We start from the raw sequence: 16,220 nt of genomic DNA, 5'->3' as shown, positions 1-16,220 counted from the left end.
CTCCATCACCCTTTCTTAAAATGATTAGGGGACAAATGAACCCTGCAACAAAGCACTAATCTGAAATTCCTGTACTAAAACAGAAAGACACACAGAACACCAATCCTGCGGTACTGTCCTGTTGTCAGAGTCTTTCTAGCTGACCTTCACATATATATTTTTGCTTCATTATGCAATGAAGCAGGAGAGATGATGTAACAAGCATTCTGGGGATCACAAGACCCCCTCCCCCTGACTCTCCTCTGTGTGTCCCGAGGTTTACTGTGATGTAGCTCTTGCATACGTAACAGTGTATTCATAGTTTAAAACCAAGGCAGGACAGTGTGCGAGTTGGGATGTCACTAATGGACTCAATGTTTGGGGGCATATGTGTGTGCATAACAGAGTGGGTGTGTATGTGTATAAAAGCTTTTGGAGACAATATGTCCTGTCCAGCTCATGCAATTTTAAACTTAAGGCATCTTATGTATATATACACACATATACACAGTCCTCATAAGCTTTACCTCATTCCCAAGGCACTATTTAGAATAGTGTATTTTGTGGCATATGTGTGTGAGTCATGAATAAATCAGATGAGAAGAGAGCTCAAAGTTTCATAAATAAAACATGGTGCTATACTGCTATTATTATGTGGAATACATAAGTGAAGTGCTGCTCTATATCTGTAGATAAAAGGAGGTTTTGAAGTCTTGAGCTCCAGGCTAATGACACATACACAGGTATGAATAATTAGTGATTGTGACTTCTTTTATATCTCTAAAAATACTAAAACATATGTACAGTCTAAAATATTCTATTAGATTGCTTTTAAGAATCTAAAATTTAATTTTTAAATATTGCGCAAAGCAGTACACAAAAGTACAAAGGTACTTTGATGTAAAGCATAATGATACTAAATGCTCTCCATATGCACTGCTTATTTACAGGGTTCTCCATGTTTTCTAAAAGCATTATTCAAATTATAGCTTTAACCTAAAATCTAAAAAATACTATTAAACATATTATTTCTGAAATAAAAAAAATGCTGCTGTACAAATGCACTCAATATAATCATACTAAATTCCCTCCATATTCATACACCGTCTACCTGCATGGTTCTCCATGTTTTCTAAAAATATTTATATGAATATATCTAAAAATTGTATTTATGGTTTAAATTTATTAACTTCTAAAATACAGTGCAAAGTGGTACATAACAGTTCGGTTGCACTTTGATGTATATATGATCTCCATATTCATACACTGCTTGTTTACTTGGTTCTCCAAGTTGTCTAAAAATACTTTAGCTTCAATCTAAAAATCACTGTTAAATTATGATTCAAATTAAATATTAAAGATTGCTTCAAAAATACAGTGCAGAGCAGTACACAAATGGATCTTTGATGTATATAATAGTACTAGATTATCTCCATATTCATACACCGTTTATTGACATGGCTTCAAAGTACTTCACAGAATACCATGGTATTTCCATAATAGTACTGTTGTCCAAAAGCAGGATACTGGCTCCAAGTTCAAAGGACTTGTTTCTTTTTAATAGGTTTTCCCTCTCTTTCAAGATGAAGAAGAAGAGACAATCGCAAAAATGACAACAGTACAAGCTTGTCTATACAAACTCTCTAATATCCATTTCGGATGAATGCCAAGGTTGTTAAGGCATCGAGAGATAGAGACTGAAGGCTTATGTAATATACTCTCTCCTGAGAAAAAGACTCACCACACAGCTCAGTGCCAGTGGAGGAATCATCAACATGCTCACACAAACCACGTAGAAATGGGTCATTTTGAAATCTGGCCACTGTATGGTTCTGGTTGTTGGCCAAAACTAGTGTGGGTCTTGTGGAATACACCTTTCTCCAAATGACCTTACACTGTGTGCACTTGTAACAGAGTTCAGTAAACCAGCCATCTGTTTCGATTCAGATAAACAGATGATAATGACAGTCATTCCCAGTCAAGAAAAACATTTCAATGCGCAGAGAGGGTAATAAACAAACTCTGGATCACATGGTCTTATTCTACGTAATACAAGATTGCCATTGCATAGCAACCCTGGGAGTGCATCCTGCAGGGATGTGATGGAATGCTGCGTGCTGATTGGTTGAGGTCAGGACAGAAGTAAACAGACAATCAGTGTGCTGCAAATGCTGTTAAAAGTTCACTTTGTAACTATGCATCCATAAATCTATATCAGCAAGTTGTGCTGTGTGACTCACCTGCATGATTAAGCTTCTAAGTTGTTTTATCACCAAAATTATAACAACAACATAAATGCAGTCCTGTTGTTTTAGTTGTGTTTTATGCTGAGAGTGCCCCCTAATGCAGTGGTGGACTAGCACACAAAAAAAAAATCAGAGCAGAGATGGAAGTTTTTTAACATGAAGATATTAAGAATGATTTCATGTGTTCCTCGTTTGTGAGCCGCTTTGTGTAACAGCAAATGCTAAATAAATATAAATGCATAAACCTGTGCAATTTTATACTAAATGAATTGAGCGACAGGGTGAAATGCAAGATATTAACAAACTTGTCTGAGAGGTTTTGCACACAGTGTGTTAATTACACTAAATTTAGACTAAATTGTCATCACGTGTAATCATAGTAAGGCCCACAGATGGATACAATTAGAATAAAATCAACAACAAGATGGTTTAGAATGATTAATAACTTTTTATGTTTGATAGTTTAAAACAATATTAAAACTATTTATGACACGAGGAATCAAAACATAGTGGTTGGACACAATCTACCCAGAAGAGGGAGCCAACACCGCTCAAGTGATCGCTGATCCGTTTTCTTATACGTTTACTGATGTATATCATTTACATACTGACAAAAAAGAAAAGCGAGAGGGGAGGTTGGAAAACACAATATGACACATCAATTGCTGTCAGTCCCGAATTGCCTACATTTATTTTGCTCTTCCCAGCTCATAACAGTAAGACGTGCATGACAGCTTCAACCAGTTTCCATGACAACTGCAGCCTCCTTGACTTAAGAACGGAGACCACCTGTCAATCAAATACAGCATCAGCTCTACTAACAAGGCAATGCCTAATAGCTCAAAATAATAATAATAAGGCCCTAATGCTATTTCACCTATAAGTGCCACATCTAAAATCCATTTGTCCATTTAGGTTTTCACTAAATAATAAAAAACAGAATTACAGTGCACATGTCGGGGCATGATAAGCTTACACACAGTTTGCTTTAAGTCAAAATATTCCATTTCTCTTTTGTCAAAATAGATAGTACAGTCTTAATATGTCCAAAAGAGTTCCATTTTCTCGCTAACATATTAAGATCATTTCTGTTTTCTGCTAATCCTAAGAATACTCACAGTACAAGAGCACAAGAAAATAATAATAACATCCAAAGTCATGGTGGTCCCAAATACCAGAAGCTCTTCAAGTTTTTTAAGCACACTCCAAAAAAATATATATATATATTTTAGGGTTTACTGAGTGTCAGTAAACCCTAAAATATATATATATATATATATATTATTAGTATTCATATACTAATAATGACCTAAAGCTGCACTATTAACAAATCATCTAACATTGGAAACGACAGCACTTTAGATGTTACTAAAAAAAACACTCACAAACGTGCAGTAGTGATGCCTATTAAGGGTTTATTTCCAATCAGTGTTGATTTATGTGTGGAAAGAGATTGTTTTGAGTGTGTTGTGATTGACACGTTTAAACCTTTTGAAAATGACAACTTTGAGGCTATGAAGGTCAAGTGTTTCTGAGATGTTCTAACATTCTTTGTCTTTGTATGTACATGCTTGTGTATTAAAACACAAAAATATGGGAAAAAAATGCTTTTGGTTTTCTGATACCACAAAAAAATGGGGTATGGACCATTAATCACACAAATGTCCCAAATAGAACACAACATTAATTATAGAACAGCACTGGATTTATCTGCAAGGAAACACAAAGGTTTGAATCATTCTTAAGAGCTGAATATACGCACCGGTAAAAATGGTAAGTGCATTAATCTGACTTTGGCATTCTGATAAGGATAGATGACCGTGACTGTGGAATAACAGCACAGAACAATCAGATAACATCGTTAAAGGCTTTACTGACATTCTGTCTCAAATGACTCAAGATAGTACCCTTTGACTACCAACTACATAAATCATATTTACTGAAGACTTTAGGCCAGATCGGTCTCAAATGTACACAGAGAATACTCAGTAATAATTTGCAGATATCCATACAGTTAATACAGTACATTATGTAATCCCAAATAATCACATAATGTTTAGCAGCACTATAAAGAAATAAACTAGATTCTATACTCCGATCGTTAAGCCTTCGGTAAATAAAGAAGTTAATCAAAGATGTTAACAGGCATTTTTCCTATGAAAGTAGCATGTGCTATTCCAAAACCAGAAAATACCATATTAAAAGAAATGTGTAACTAGCTAAACAAGAAAAAGTTCCAAGATCTAAACATTAAAACCTTGAAACATACAGCATATTTTCGATTTCCCAAAAAAGTGTTGTATTAAAAAAAGTATTTGCTCTTACGGAATTTGATAGATGAACAAATACTAAGATGATATTGGTTTCAATGTTCTAATGAAGGTTTTCATTCTTATGCTAAAATAAGTCATTTATAGCTTGTTGTGTTTTTGCAAATATACCAAAAACATATCTAAACCAATACCTGGCTACATAAATGCAAAGCAATATGGCATCTATATACAAACAGCACCTGCGGAGTAATGCTGTAGCAAATACAGGTACAAATACACGTCCTCTTAAACTCACAGAAACTAAAACATAGCTCCGAAACTACACAGTACATCACAAAAGAATACTATAGCTTATCTGGCAGTAACAGCAACTACAGTGTGTGTGAGTGGGATACAATTCAAGACTGTCAGTAAACATCCAGCATCGTCTTTGGTGACGAGACATGTCTATTTGTATCATTGTTTTACTTGGAATGGGAGAGATTGTTTATAATTTGGGTGGTGCAGGGGTGAAGCCACCCTGAAGTTCCCCCCTCCTGTTCTTTATGGGAATTTCTCGATGGTCTGCCGACTGCTCAGAGCGAAGGTGGGGCACACCTTGAGTGACACCCACAGGTCGATTCTTCCATTGCATACCTGTAGGGGGGTAACTGCAGGGGTAAAGCGCATCACCTCCCCCTAACAAAATCTCGCCATCGCCATCGGCTCTAGCGGATCCAGGGAGGTTACGATAACGGCAGTTGTTCTTTAGAGGGAGATGTGAAGGTCTTGTAGTTGACTGGCTCACGTGTGGCAACTTCGCTTCTTGCTGAGAAGAGTTGGAGGACTCAAAACTCCGCCCATAGCCCCGCCTCCAACTATCAACAGTGATCCCACAGGGTTGTTGCGTTAATGCCTTATCACTACAATCAGCAGTCCTACGCTGTGAAAACACAGAGTCACAGTTGGTGTAAAGTTCACTTGTCTGAAACTCCAGACTGTCCGTGTCAAGGGAGCGACTGCGACGGTTTAGTGCTAATGGGGCGGGGACGGGAGGACAAGGTCGACCCAAACTGAGATGGCGAGGAAGGCTAGCAATGCCCCAAGCGTTACTTAGCAAGAGACTCTGTTCGTAGGCATCAAAAGTACGCTGGTCACACTCAGCAAAGGCATCTTGCTGAAGGTAACAGCCATCATCCTCGAAGGGTTCGTAAGGAGATGCCAACTCTTCCTCCTCCTCCTCAACAAGCTCGGTCTGCTGCTCACATTCACCTTCATTCTCCATGTCGACCACGTCGAATGTGACAATGGCGGGCAGGGCACTCAGACTCGGTCCGAAAGGAGAACTCGACTCTGAGCCATCAAGACTCTCAGTTGAGTTGCGGTAAAGCCGGGTGTTCTTTGTGAAATCTACGAGTGCTTGGGAGAAGCAGACCATCAGCTCTTCTTGAGACTGACTGCAGCCTCTGGTGGGTAGTACTGGGCTCTGATCCTCAGATTGAGGTTGTCTTCTGGTTGTCTCAGCGACATGTGGACTAAACCCTGATTCGGCAAACAATGGAGTTTTCTGGATCTGACCCCTGCTGAGAGGTAATGGCTCTTTTACAGCTTGGGATCTCGGTGGTGATTGGGGATTGCACTGATTCATGGCTTCTTTCAAAACCATCTTCCCCTTGCCTGTGGAAAGGCTTGAATCATCGTAGAAGCAGTCTGTGTGGAACAGAAGCTGATCTTTGGATGGGCTTCTGAGTTTCTGGAGCTCGCAGCACAGAAGGGCATGCTGGATCTTGCTCAGACGCTCCTCCTCCGTCTCCATTGTTCCGGTCTCTAGGGCAGAGGATGCCAGGACGTACAGAGGGTTTGTTTTACTCTTATCCGCACCAACAAATGAATGGGCATCCTTGGGAGGAAGAACAGGGCTGAGTAGATGATCGTCAGGTTCAAAAAGTTCATAAAGGGCATCACCACTGTAGCTGTCCCGTGGAAGCCTTTCCTGTTGTGGACGCTCTCTACTCTCCTCCTCCATACCTGGCGTGGTGGAGTCATAGTATCCCTCATCGCTGTTGGGAACCGATTCCTGCCGATCACTCTGAGGGCTCAAGAGGTCAACAGGAGTGAGGGCTGTTTCTGTGATTCCCAGTGGGCTGCTGCTGGAGGTGGCATGGATCGAGCTGATTTGCTGATCAGGAGTAAGCGAAGTGCTATCCGAGCCCATGTCTGAGGGGACATAGCAGACTTCATTACTAGTTTCAGATTCCCATAAGCTCTGCAAGTAATCCGCGTCTATCTCATCGGGAGTTGCCATCTCTTCCCCTCCCCCTTGATATGTGACAAAACATGAGCTCCGTTTTCCTGCGTTTCGGCTGCCTCTCTCGGCAGACACAGAGCTCTCGGCGACACTGACATCATCCTGGTCTGCAATGATGTCTCCGCATCCGGTCAACGAATCAAAGCTTTTCAATGACGAAACGTCACCATAGATTAGGTTTTCAGAGGAGCAGGATACAGCTGGAGGTTCACCATCAGGAACGTCCACATTCTGCTCAGCCAAACGGTCCAGTTCTGACTCGGCGCACAGCGGTTGATGATATGTCGTCAGTTCTTCCCGTTTTGCATTTTGTATCTCCTTCCCCTTTTTCTCCTCTTCTTTTGCTCTCTTCCTCTTATCCACCTCCACTCTGCTCCTCCTTTTCTCAGGCACTAGCGTTACATCTTTCGTACATTCAGTGGCAGCCAATGGCAGTTTGCATTCACTGCCTGTGGATTGATTAGGCACATCTGGCACCAACTCTTCGCTACGGTCACTGACACTCGACAGGGCACCAGGCACTGTTTCGGCATGGAAGCTTGAAGACATTTCATGTGTCTCATGCTTTTCTAGTTCAACATTTTTGTTTTTCCTGTGCCTCCGAATGCTGCTGAAAAGCCCCCGGAGGCCTCTACGCTGTCGTGGTAGAGACTGAGACTTCCCGTGATCCTCATGTGATTTCTGAGGGTCACTGGAGGCACAAAACTCAAAGTCCCCTGAGGCAGCTTCACTGCTTCCTCTACCCAAATCTTCCCAGCATGCTCTGCTCACCCCATCGTATGTCTGGCTTTTCGTAACACCTGTTTTTGATGATCCCTTTCTTTGACTTCTGCCACGGCCACTGAAAAAGCTGGGCAGAACGCATATGCTCTTCCGACCACCAAAAAACCTAAAAGCCGCCTTCCGTATTTTCACAGAAGGGGGTGACTGAGGTTGAGGGCTGTCATGGGAAACAGAGTCTGACTGTGGACCCCCTTCTGCACCTACAACCTCACTTCCTGTGGTGGTGTCCATACTGACACAGCTGACTGTGGCTAATGGAGCATGTCTGTAGTAAATACTCCACCCTGACAGGCGGGCTGGAAAGTATGGGGACTGTGCTTATCAAACATCTTATACCTGTGAAAGAACAAAAATTGAGATGCATCGTTAGGAACAGTCAAAATAAGTAAAAACTAATCTAGCACATAGTTATTAATAAACATTTACAATGACAATTTATTCAAACACTGAAAGATGTAGCTGTATATTTATGTTCAAAATGTCCATTTCCATACATCCCAAATATGATAATATAAACTTTAAAGGCATAGTTCACCCAAAAAATGAAAATGTCATCATTAACTCGCTCTCATTTCATTCCAAACACAAAAGAAGATATTTTGAAAAATCAAACAGTTAATGATCTCCATTGACTTCTATAGTATTTCTTTACCTACTATGAAAGCCAATGAGGACCAACAACTGTTTGGTTCTTCTAAATATCTTTTTTGTGTTCAACATAAGGGTGAACTATCCTTTTAAGGAATGAATTACTTTTTAGGGCTTATAAAAAGTATAACACAAAATATAATCCTGGCACCAACTAGGCTGAATCTCCGTTTGTCCTGACCTTATTCAGGTATTGACTGAAATTTGGTCTTTCAGTAATCAATAATAAATGCATGGTTTACCCACAATTATATTTGTAAAAAAATACAATATATAATACTTATCTGTTACTTTATCATATTTTAATGAGCATTTGCATTGTTGTCTTCCCACTGTTTATAGCTATCCCCAAGAAGAAAATGTTTTATCATGCACATTATTATCACTGGGCTATGAAGTAAAGAGTAAATTACATTTGCTCATGTAGGTGTGAATAATACTTACAGAGGCAGAAAGGCTGACCTACAACATTACATAAACAAAATCGATGATAGTACAGTGTTACAACCTGAAGGAGTCCTTCAATGCAACACATAACGTGAGTGAAGTTCCGCTAGATTAAACCTACAATCAAAACAAAAGCTGACTGAAGGCAACGGGCCTGAACACTCACTGTATGTGCATCATAAACAAAGGAGAAACACATACAGTCCAAAGAACTACACCCCATGGATCAATTACACCTATTACTGCACAGAAAATGTTACTGGCATCGAATAGAACTTCTATTAAAAGACTACACGCAGTGTCCCCAGCTGGACACCATCACTGCGAATGAGCTGGCGCGCGCTAGCCCAGACGCTAACCAGCTCGCGTCCGCTTCACTGATACACATAAATTGCACAAGTAAACATCTGTTTATGCTTATACACTCACGTACGTTAACAGTCAAATAGCGAAAATTCACACATATAGAAACATTAACGATACTCGCCTTATTTTTCCATCTTTTCCGAAAGCGCGTGCAGTGATGTGCTCTGTCCTCGCGCAGCGCTGCAGGAGCTCGCGGCTGTGATTCACTTTGTTCATTGAGCGCTGGCTGGCTGGCGGCTTTTCCCTTTACTGTCTATGGCTTTTCCGTGCAATGTGCATTTTGGGAAGTGTAGTTACCATGGTGTCTACTTCAACGTACAATCTTTGCATGCACTATAAAAAGCAGTGACATGAAAAAAAGAGGTAACGGTAATTAAAGTAATAATAGCAATAGGTTAGGCTACATAACCCTGAAATAAAATAATATAATATACACAATTAACACTAGGTATTGCTGACTTAACTTAATGTTTCGACAACTCCCGCGAATTAAAAAAGTGTAGTTAATGCAGTAGAAATATTAATATATTAAAATAAAAATCTTTACTTATCACTCACAAATTGTGCGACACAAGCAAGAGTTCTTACTAGAACCAGAAAGTATGACCAAATTAGCCCGGTCCTGTCAACATTGCACTGGTTCCCTATCAAACATCACATAGATTTTAAAATATTACTTATAAAGTCCTGAATGGTTTAGCACCTCAGTATTTGAATGAGCTCCTTTATAATCCTCCACATCATTTGAGTCAGTTATGGGGATCGCGAATGAGTCAGTTTGGGAGTTCGGAGCGGCTTCGCGGATCATTTTAATCAGTTCGGGAGTTCAAAGTGGGTTCGCGAATCATTTGAATCATTTCGGGAGTTCGTACCATAGACAGTAAAAGAAATGGACACAGTGACCCCATTGGAACTCAATTGAGACAAGTGAAGCCCATTTTTAGCATTTTTTGGCACTTCCGTTTCTGACGCGCAGACTCAAGCTTGACGACGTCAGCAACCTGTCTGACAGATGTAAATCTTCTAGCTGTGCGTGAAAACTGCCATCGTTAATCTTGCAGAGACGGCGAGCTTGAGCGGGGAGTTCTTTGGCGTGAGTGAGCAGGAGTAAGTATTCCGATTAATTATTTTGTATAGTATTTTAAAATGTAACGCCAGTACGCCATGTTAAGTTAATTGCCTACGAGCTTCTCCTCCTGTCTGTACGGTAATGCGACAGAGAGCCGAGTGGTTATGACGCAATCGTTAGCCTATTTTTTACAAAAACTGTTTATACAATCCTTTGAGTCAGTTTGGGAGTTCGGAGCGGGATCACGAATCATGAAAGATTCGCGCTCGTAAATTTTCAAATTGGCCATAACTTTTAATTAGTTGCTGCCAACTCGGGTGGCAGCAGGGGTGGCAAGGCTTTCTTTTAGGGTGTCCTATGCCACCCCAGTAGATCCGCCCCTGCCCGGTTCCAGTACGTATCCAGACCAGATGGTGGATCAGCACCTAGAAAGGACCTCTACATCCCTGAAAGACAGCGGTGAAGAGGACAACTAGAGCCCCAGATACAGATCCCCTGTAAAGAGCTTGTCTCAGAGAACCACCAGGACAAGACCACAGGAAACAGATGATTCTTCTGCACAATCTGACTTTGCTGCAGCCTGGAACTGAACTGTTGTTTTCATCTGGTCAGAGGAGAACTGGCCCCCCAACTGAGCCTGGTTTCTCTCAAGGTTTTTTTCTCCATTCTGTCATCGATGGAGTTTCAGTTCCTTGCCGCTGTCGCCTCTGGCTTGCTTAGTTGGGGTCACGTAATTTACAGCGATATTGTTGACTTGATTGCAAATAAATGCACAGACACTATTTAAACTGAACAGAGATGACATCACTGAATTAAATGATGAACTGCCTTTATCATTTTGCATTATTGACACACTGTTTTCCTAATAAATGTTGTTCAGTTGCTTTGACGTAATGTATTTTGTATAAAGCGCTATATAGATAAAGGTGACTTGACATGACAAATTCTAGCCTATGTCTTGAAAATATTTTACCCAAATAAGAATTTTCACCATATATCGTCATCTGAACTAGTAATGTAAGTCTGCCACGTTTGTTCTGACCAACTGATGTAAAAAAACATAACAATAAATCGCGTTAGCAATGGTGATTTTTTCTGTCAAAACTGAGAGATGGGTTTGCTCATAGCACATCACACCATGCAAATTATTATTATTATTGATATATTTTAGTCTCAAATTATTAATGTTAACAACATCAGCATTGCCCCAACCCTGGTCTGGAGGCATCCCAACACTTCACGTTTTGCATGTATCCTTAATCAAACACAACTGATTCAGGTCATCAGTCTCCAAGATCTGAAATTGGTGTGTCAGAGAAAGGAGATAAGAAAAATGTCCAGTGTTGGGGTGCCTCCAGGACCAGGGTTGGAAACCACGGGTCTAAAGTGTGTAGATTTCAATTTCTGTACAATATAATTTCTAAATGACACATGCAATAGCCTTGGAGATGGGACAACTTCTTTACAGACGTGAATTTCCCACGAAAACCTATTTGCTAACGCTGTTAGGGCGATCATTTTGAACACTGTCTGGTTATGTACTTGCTCAAATATTGATTTCGGATTATTTTTAACTGAAAAAAGTCCTACAGTGACAAAAAGCCAGTTATTTAATTTTGCAGCATTTATTTTAGAAGGGGACGAGGGGTCCTTGACATCAAAAAGTGTTTAAACTAAAACTTAATTAAAAATATTTTGTTCATTTAGATTACATGAAAAACTCAACTGAAATAAATGACCAAAACAGAAATAATTATCAAAAAATAATGACAAAAGAACACCAAACTACTGAAATTAAATAAAAATAAAATAAATAAAAGCTAATATTTAGATATTTTAGAGACTTCAAGCTAAATATTCATAAATTATATAACATCATATAATACTAAAATAACACTAGTCTGTATTTGGTAAGGTCTTGTCTATATCTGCCTTTTCAGATACTGGTAATTGTTAGTTCTCTGAGTTTTTCACATCAGTGCAATAATCCTATTTTATGAAATGGAAATAAATCTCTGTATGGAAACTGGCACCTAAAACTATACCCCATAAATTTCAATAAAGAGAAGACAACACGGAGAAACATTATGGTGTTCAGCGGTTCAATTTTATGAACAAAACTACAAGCCAGATGTTATTCATAGCAGAATTGTGTTTTCAATATACACCTGCACATATTCTGTGTATCCAGTTAAGCATAGACTGATTACTTCGTAATCCTCAGGCAAGATACATCAATACCTCTGCTATAATTCCTATCGAAGAATTGCTCTGCAACTGATGATGTCTTTAACCTCACAGGAACAAAATGATATCCAATACATGTTATCTGCACAATGGAGGTTACACAACATCTTTTGGAAGAGTCCATCTGCTCTAAACGAGGGATTCATAGACACAAGTACATCACACTGGATTTTACACATCATATTAAGATCAATAAGTCATTTACCAACATGTTTACATCCTTCAACAAGCCGTTTCTGATAAACAAACAAAAAAAATCAATAAAAAAACAAATTGTTCAATTTAGAATGAGAAACCTCCAGATGATCTTGCAAAAGCAGAACAGGCTGTATGACAATGCATAGTTCTAGAGCATTTGCAGCAACACTTCTGGGAATATTAGACAGTCAAATTTGAAAGATATTAAAGCTAATTAATTTACATGGATGTTCAAGTTTAATACACTTTATATATGTAAACCAGGGTTGTTAGTAACAGTATATCGGTCCATCTATGAGTTTGCATACGAGTGATTCCAGGTCATTAGTTCAGATCTTCTGTCTGTTTCCTTCTCTCTAGATGTGTGTATTGTCTACCTGTACAGTCAATATGTGAGTGAATGAGTCTGTCCTTAAGTAAAGACACAGTGGAGTGTGATCGGTTTTGTCAGTAAACCAGTGCACTCTTGTGTGGATTGTGTTTGAGATAATCGATGAGCCTGGGTGGAATCTCCAGAGAGTCCAAAGACTGAATCTTGTTCACCTGAATCAGGTGTTTACGAATGGCCAATCTACACTGAGATGCCAGAGTCTTCGGGCACCCTGTGAAAAAGAGAGATTAAAAAAGTTATTTAACAATGACAAATCAGTTTTATTTCACTAATAGTATTCATTCATTTTAAATTAATTTGGAATTAGCTTTAATTTGGATTTTTTTTATTTAATTTGAGTATTATGTGATTTTGTCTTTTTCTTTAGTTTGATTTTTAAAAAATTCTATTTAGCTTTAATTTATTTTCCATTTAAATTTTAGTTCTTCAGTTTTAAATGCATTTATTTCAGTTAGTTGCCAAGGCAAAACTTCTAATTTTACATTTAACTGTAACATTTAAAAATATACAACTTTGTATATTTATATTTTATTTTCAGATTTATTTACATTTTATAAAATATATTTAATAGTTTAAATACCAACACCTTGGAAGCTTGTTTCCCTAATGTTATAAATATCAATAAAAAAGGTAATTGCAAGTTTTTTTAAATCTCACATTTCTGATTTTTTTCCCCTTGCAATACTGAGTGTACATCTAACAATTAGAATTTTTTCTTTCAATTCTGAATTGTAAGATATAATCTCTAAATTCCAAAGTAAAAACTCACAATTCTGAGAAAAACTATTCAGAGTTGAGAGGGGGGAAAAAATCTGAATGGCAAGATTTAAACTAAGAATTTGTGAAGAAAAATTCTATATAAATATACCTTGCAATTCTGGAATTATACCTTGAAATTTGGACCTTTTTGTCTCAGAATTGCAGGCGGAAAAAACACTTTTTTTTATTTTTTATTCCATGGTAGAAACAGATTTCCATACAACACCAATGACAATAAAAAAAAACAATGCTATAATGCCACTAAAGCTTCTCTCACCTCGCTCTTTCAGCAACAGCTCAACAGCTTCGTTCTGTTTGGTGCTCTTCTCTATAATGAGGGTCGGCAAGTAGACGTTTGCCCCAAAGTCAATGAGCAGCTGAATGTATTCGACTGCACAGCCGTGTCTCAAACACAACTCCAGGACCGTCTTCTGCTGCGTGGCTCTGCCGTTCACATTATCTTCTGGGCTGTTATAGTTCGGATCTGCCCCATATAACAGCAACATTTTGAAGCAATCCAGGTGTCCATATATGGCTGACAGGTAAAGTGGGCCGCTGCACACAGCAAACCCTGAGGCCCACAGTGTCACCTTTGACCTGGCGTTGACCTCTGCCCCGTGCTGAAGCAGCTGGCAGAGGATCTTGGGGTCGCCCTCTCGGGCAGCGGTGAGCACAGGCGAGCTGTTGTTCAGGTGGCTTCCATTCGGATTAGCTCCGGCACGGAGAAGTGCAATCACACAGCTCAAGTAACGCCCGCACACAGCGGTGAAAAGAGGGGTCTGGGCTTTAACATCAAGCCGGTCTACATCCGCCCCATGGGACAAGAGCAACTGCAGACACCTCAGGTGACCTACAGCGGAAAAAAACTGCTGTGTTAAAAATTACTGCGAAGCCCTACAGAGAGCAGTGTGTCTCAATCGCATCATCAAAGACTTCAATCGCCCTGGTAACTCTCTGTCCACCCTGTTCCCATCTGGAAAGGCCAAAACTGAGAGACTTTGGGATATATATATCTCCGGGAACACATGATAGGTAATAAATTGAATGCACTGCAAGTTGTTTTGGATTAAAGCGTCTGCTAAATGCATAAATTTAATTCAATTAAATTTTACATTTAATATATATATATATATATATATATATATATATATATATATATATATATATATATATATATAAGCTTTCCATGATGCATGGTTTGTTAGGATATGACAGGACAATTTTTGGCCGAGTTACAACTATTTGAAAATGTGGAATCCGAAGGTGCAAATTAATCAAAACATTCAAAACATAGTCCTTAGCTATGCATATAGGAAATGTACAAAATATCTTAATTGAACATTTTTATTTAATATCCTAATGATTTTTGGCATAAAAGAGAAATAATTTTGGCCCATACAATGTATTGTTGGTTATTGCTACAAATATACCCATGCACATATATATATATAACGGAGTATGTGACAAATACAATCTTGAATCTTGTGGTCGTGGTGGACAACAAACTCAGATGTGACACCATGGAACGTACCTTTAGACGCAGCCATGCGTAACGGTGTACCTGGGATCCCCCAGCCGCTCTGCTGATTAATGCACTTCCTGTAGCGTTCTTGTGACAGTAGCTCGGCCAGCAGGAAATGGTCATTTTTAGCCACAGCTCGGTTCAGCACCAGACTCTCAGCGGCTGCTTCATCCTCCTCCACTGGCCTCAGCTGGAGCATAGATGAGAACTGCAGAGAAAAACAAACAGTTGATGCACAGATGAGGGCCTCTGCATGACATTAGTGAGCTGCCTATCTAGACTACAACAAAAATGCTGTCCAGGTTTTCAGCTCACTAGGCTGTATTCAGGATGAATTGCACTCACTTCATGACATGAACTGTTGTGTTGAACTTTCAGTACAGTTTTGCATAATAACAAATCAACCTTATATCGGGATATGATTGTTATCAATGAGTAAATTATGATATATTAATGTAATATATTTGACATCGTTTACATTCATGCAATGCTTTGTCATGATAAGAGTTTATCTGCATTAGCTTTAACGAGAACTAGTAAACATACACGGTCAGTTAGTATGATAGCAAACGAGATAAACACCAAAAAACAAGCAAAACTACACTTTAAAGCTTTCAAGTCGCATTCAAACAAGCGGATATTTATTCCCAGGCTATCGGAGCTCGGTCGGTGTATTTAACTCCAGTAACGCTATCTGTAACATAAATACAGCAGCGTTTGACTCTCTCCTTCTGACCTGCTGTCAACCAAACACGCATTTTTTAAGGTATAGACTACAATAAATATACAACACGAGCATATAGTAGATATTTTATATGTGTTTTCGCCTCAAGGACACTCACCAAGCCCAAACACCGACGAGCAGCAAACAGCGGAAGCTGAACTTGTGTCACTCTGAGCGACCAGAGGGGGCGCTGTGCGCGTCCACACACAGCGCCAATGGGATCCAGTCATATCTGTTTATGTAATGAGCGAGTTTAGTGTTGTCTACAAACATAATGCAAT

At 39.2% G+C, this 16,220-nt stretch overlaps 2 protein-coding genes across 3 annotated transcripts; both read right to left on the bottom strand.

Annotated features, from left to right (window-relative positions):
* Positions 1 to 3,623: 3,623 nt before the first annotated feature.
* amer1 (APC membrane recruitment protein 1) lies at positions 3,624 to 9,275 on the bottom strand. 2 transcript variants are annotated; one of them, XM_026210768.1, is made up of 2 exons: positions 9,151 to 9,275; positions 3,624 to 7,904 (listed from the first exon to the last, which is right to left on the bottom strand). In XM_026210768.1, exon 2 carries the CDS (start codon positions 7,797 to 7,799, stop codon positions 4,986 to 4,988), a length of 2,814 nt encoding a protein of 937 aa, XP_026066553.1. In that variant the 5' UTR covers positions 7,800 to 7,904; positions 9,151 to 9,275; the 3' UTR covers positions 3,624 to 4,985. The 2 variants fall into 2 exon arrangements, with proteins under 2 accessions (XP_026066553.1, XP_026066554.1); XM_026210769.1 differs by lacking the exon at positions 9,151 to 9,275 and adding an exon at positions 8,661 to 9,113.
* Positions 9,276 to 12,183: 2,908 nt separating this feature from the next.
* On the bottom strand, positions 12,184 to 16,132 carry asb12a (ankyrin repeat and SOCS box-containing 12a). Its single transcript, XM_026210766.1, has 4 exons — positions 16,058 to 16,132; positions 15,225 to 15,423; positions 13,971 to 14,543; positions 12,184 to 13,145 (listed from the first exon to the last, which is right to left on the bottom strand). The coding sequence occupies exons 2-4, from the start codon at positions 15,412 to 15,414 to the stop codon at positions 12,991 to 12,993; spliced, it is 918 nt and encodes a 305-aa protein (XP_026066551.1). The 5' UTR covers positions 15,415 to 15,423; positions 16,058 to 16,132; the 3' UTR covers positions 12,184 to 12,990.
* Between the last annotated feature and the right edge of the window lie 88 nt (positions 16,133 to 16,220).

The sequence above is a fragment of the Carassius auratus genome, chromosome 30, assembly GCF_003368295.1.
Source record: "Carassius auratus strain Wakin chromosome 30, ASM336829v1, whole genome shotgun sequence".
NCBI classification, from domain to species: Eukaryota; Metazoa; Chordata; class Actinopteri; order Cypriniformes; family Cyprinidae; genus Carassius; species Carassius auratus.
This window is presented reverse-complemented; position numbering and strand designations above follow the sequence as displayed.

What these genes read in the sequence shown, in the direction of transcription:
- amer1 (XM_026210768.1), bottom strand. Translation starts at nt 7,799, where the DNA reads ATGGACACCACCACAGGAAGTGAGGTTGTAGGTGCAGAAGGGGGTCCA.
- asb12a (XM_026210766.1), bottom strand. Translation starts at nt 15,414, where the DNA reads ATGCTCCAGCTGAGGCCAGTGGAGGAGGATGAAGCAGCCGCTGAGAGT. An exon ending in ACGCATGGCTGCGTCTAAAG is followed by an intron (nt 14,544 to 15,224) that starts GTACGTTCCATG and finishes TTTCCGCTGTAG; the next exon opens with GTCACCTGAGGTGTCTGCAG. An exon ending in GCTGTTGCTGAAAGAGCGAG is followed by an intron (nt 13,146 to 13,970) that starts GTGAGAGAAGCT and finishes TCTTTTTCACAG; the next exon opens with GGTGCCCGAAGACTCTGGCA.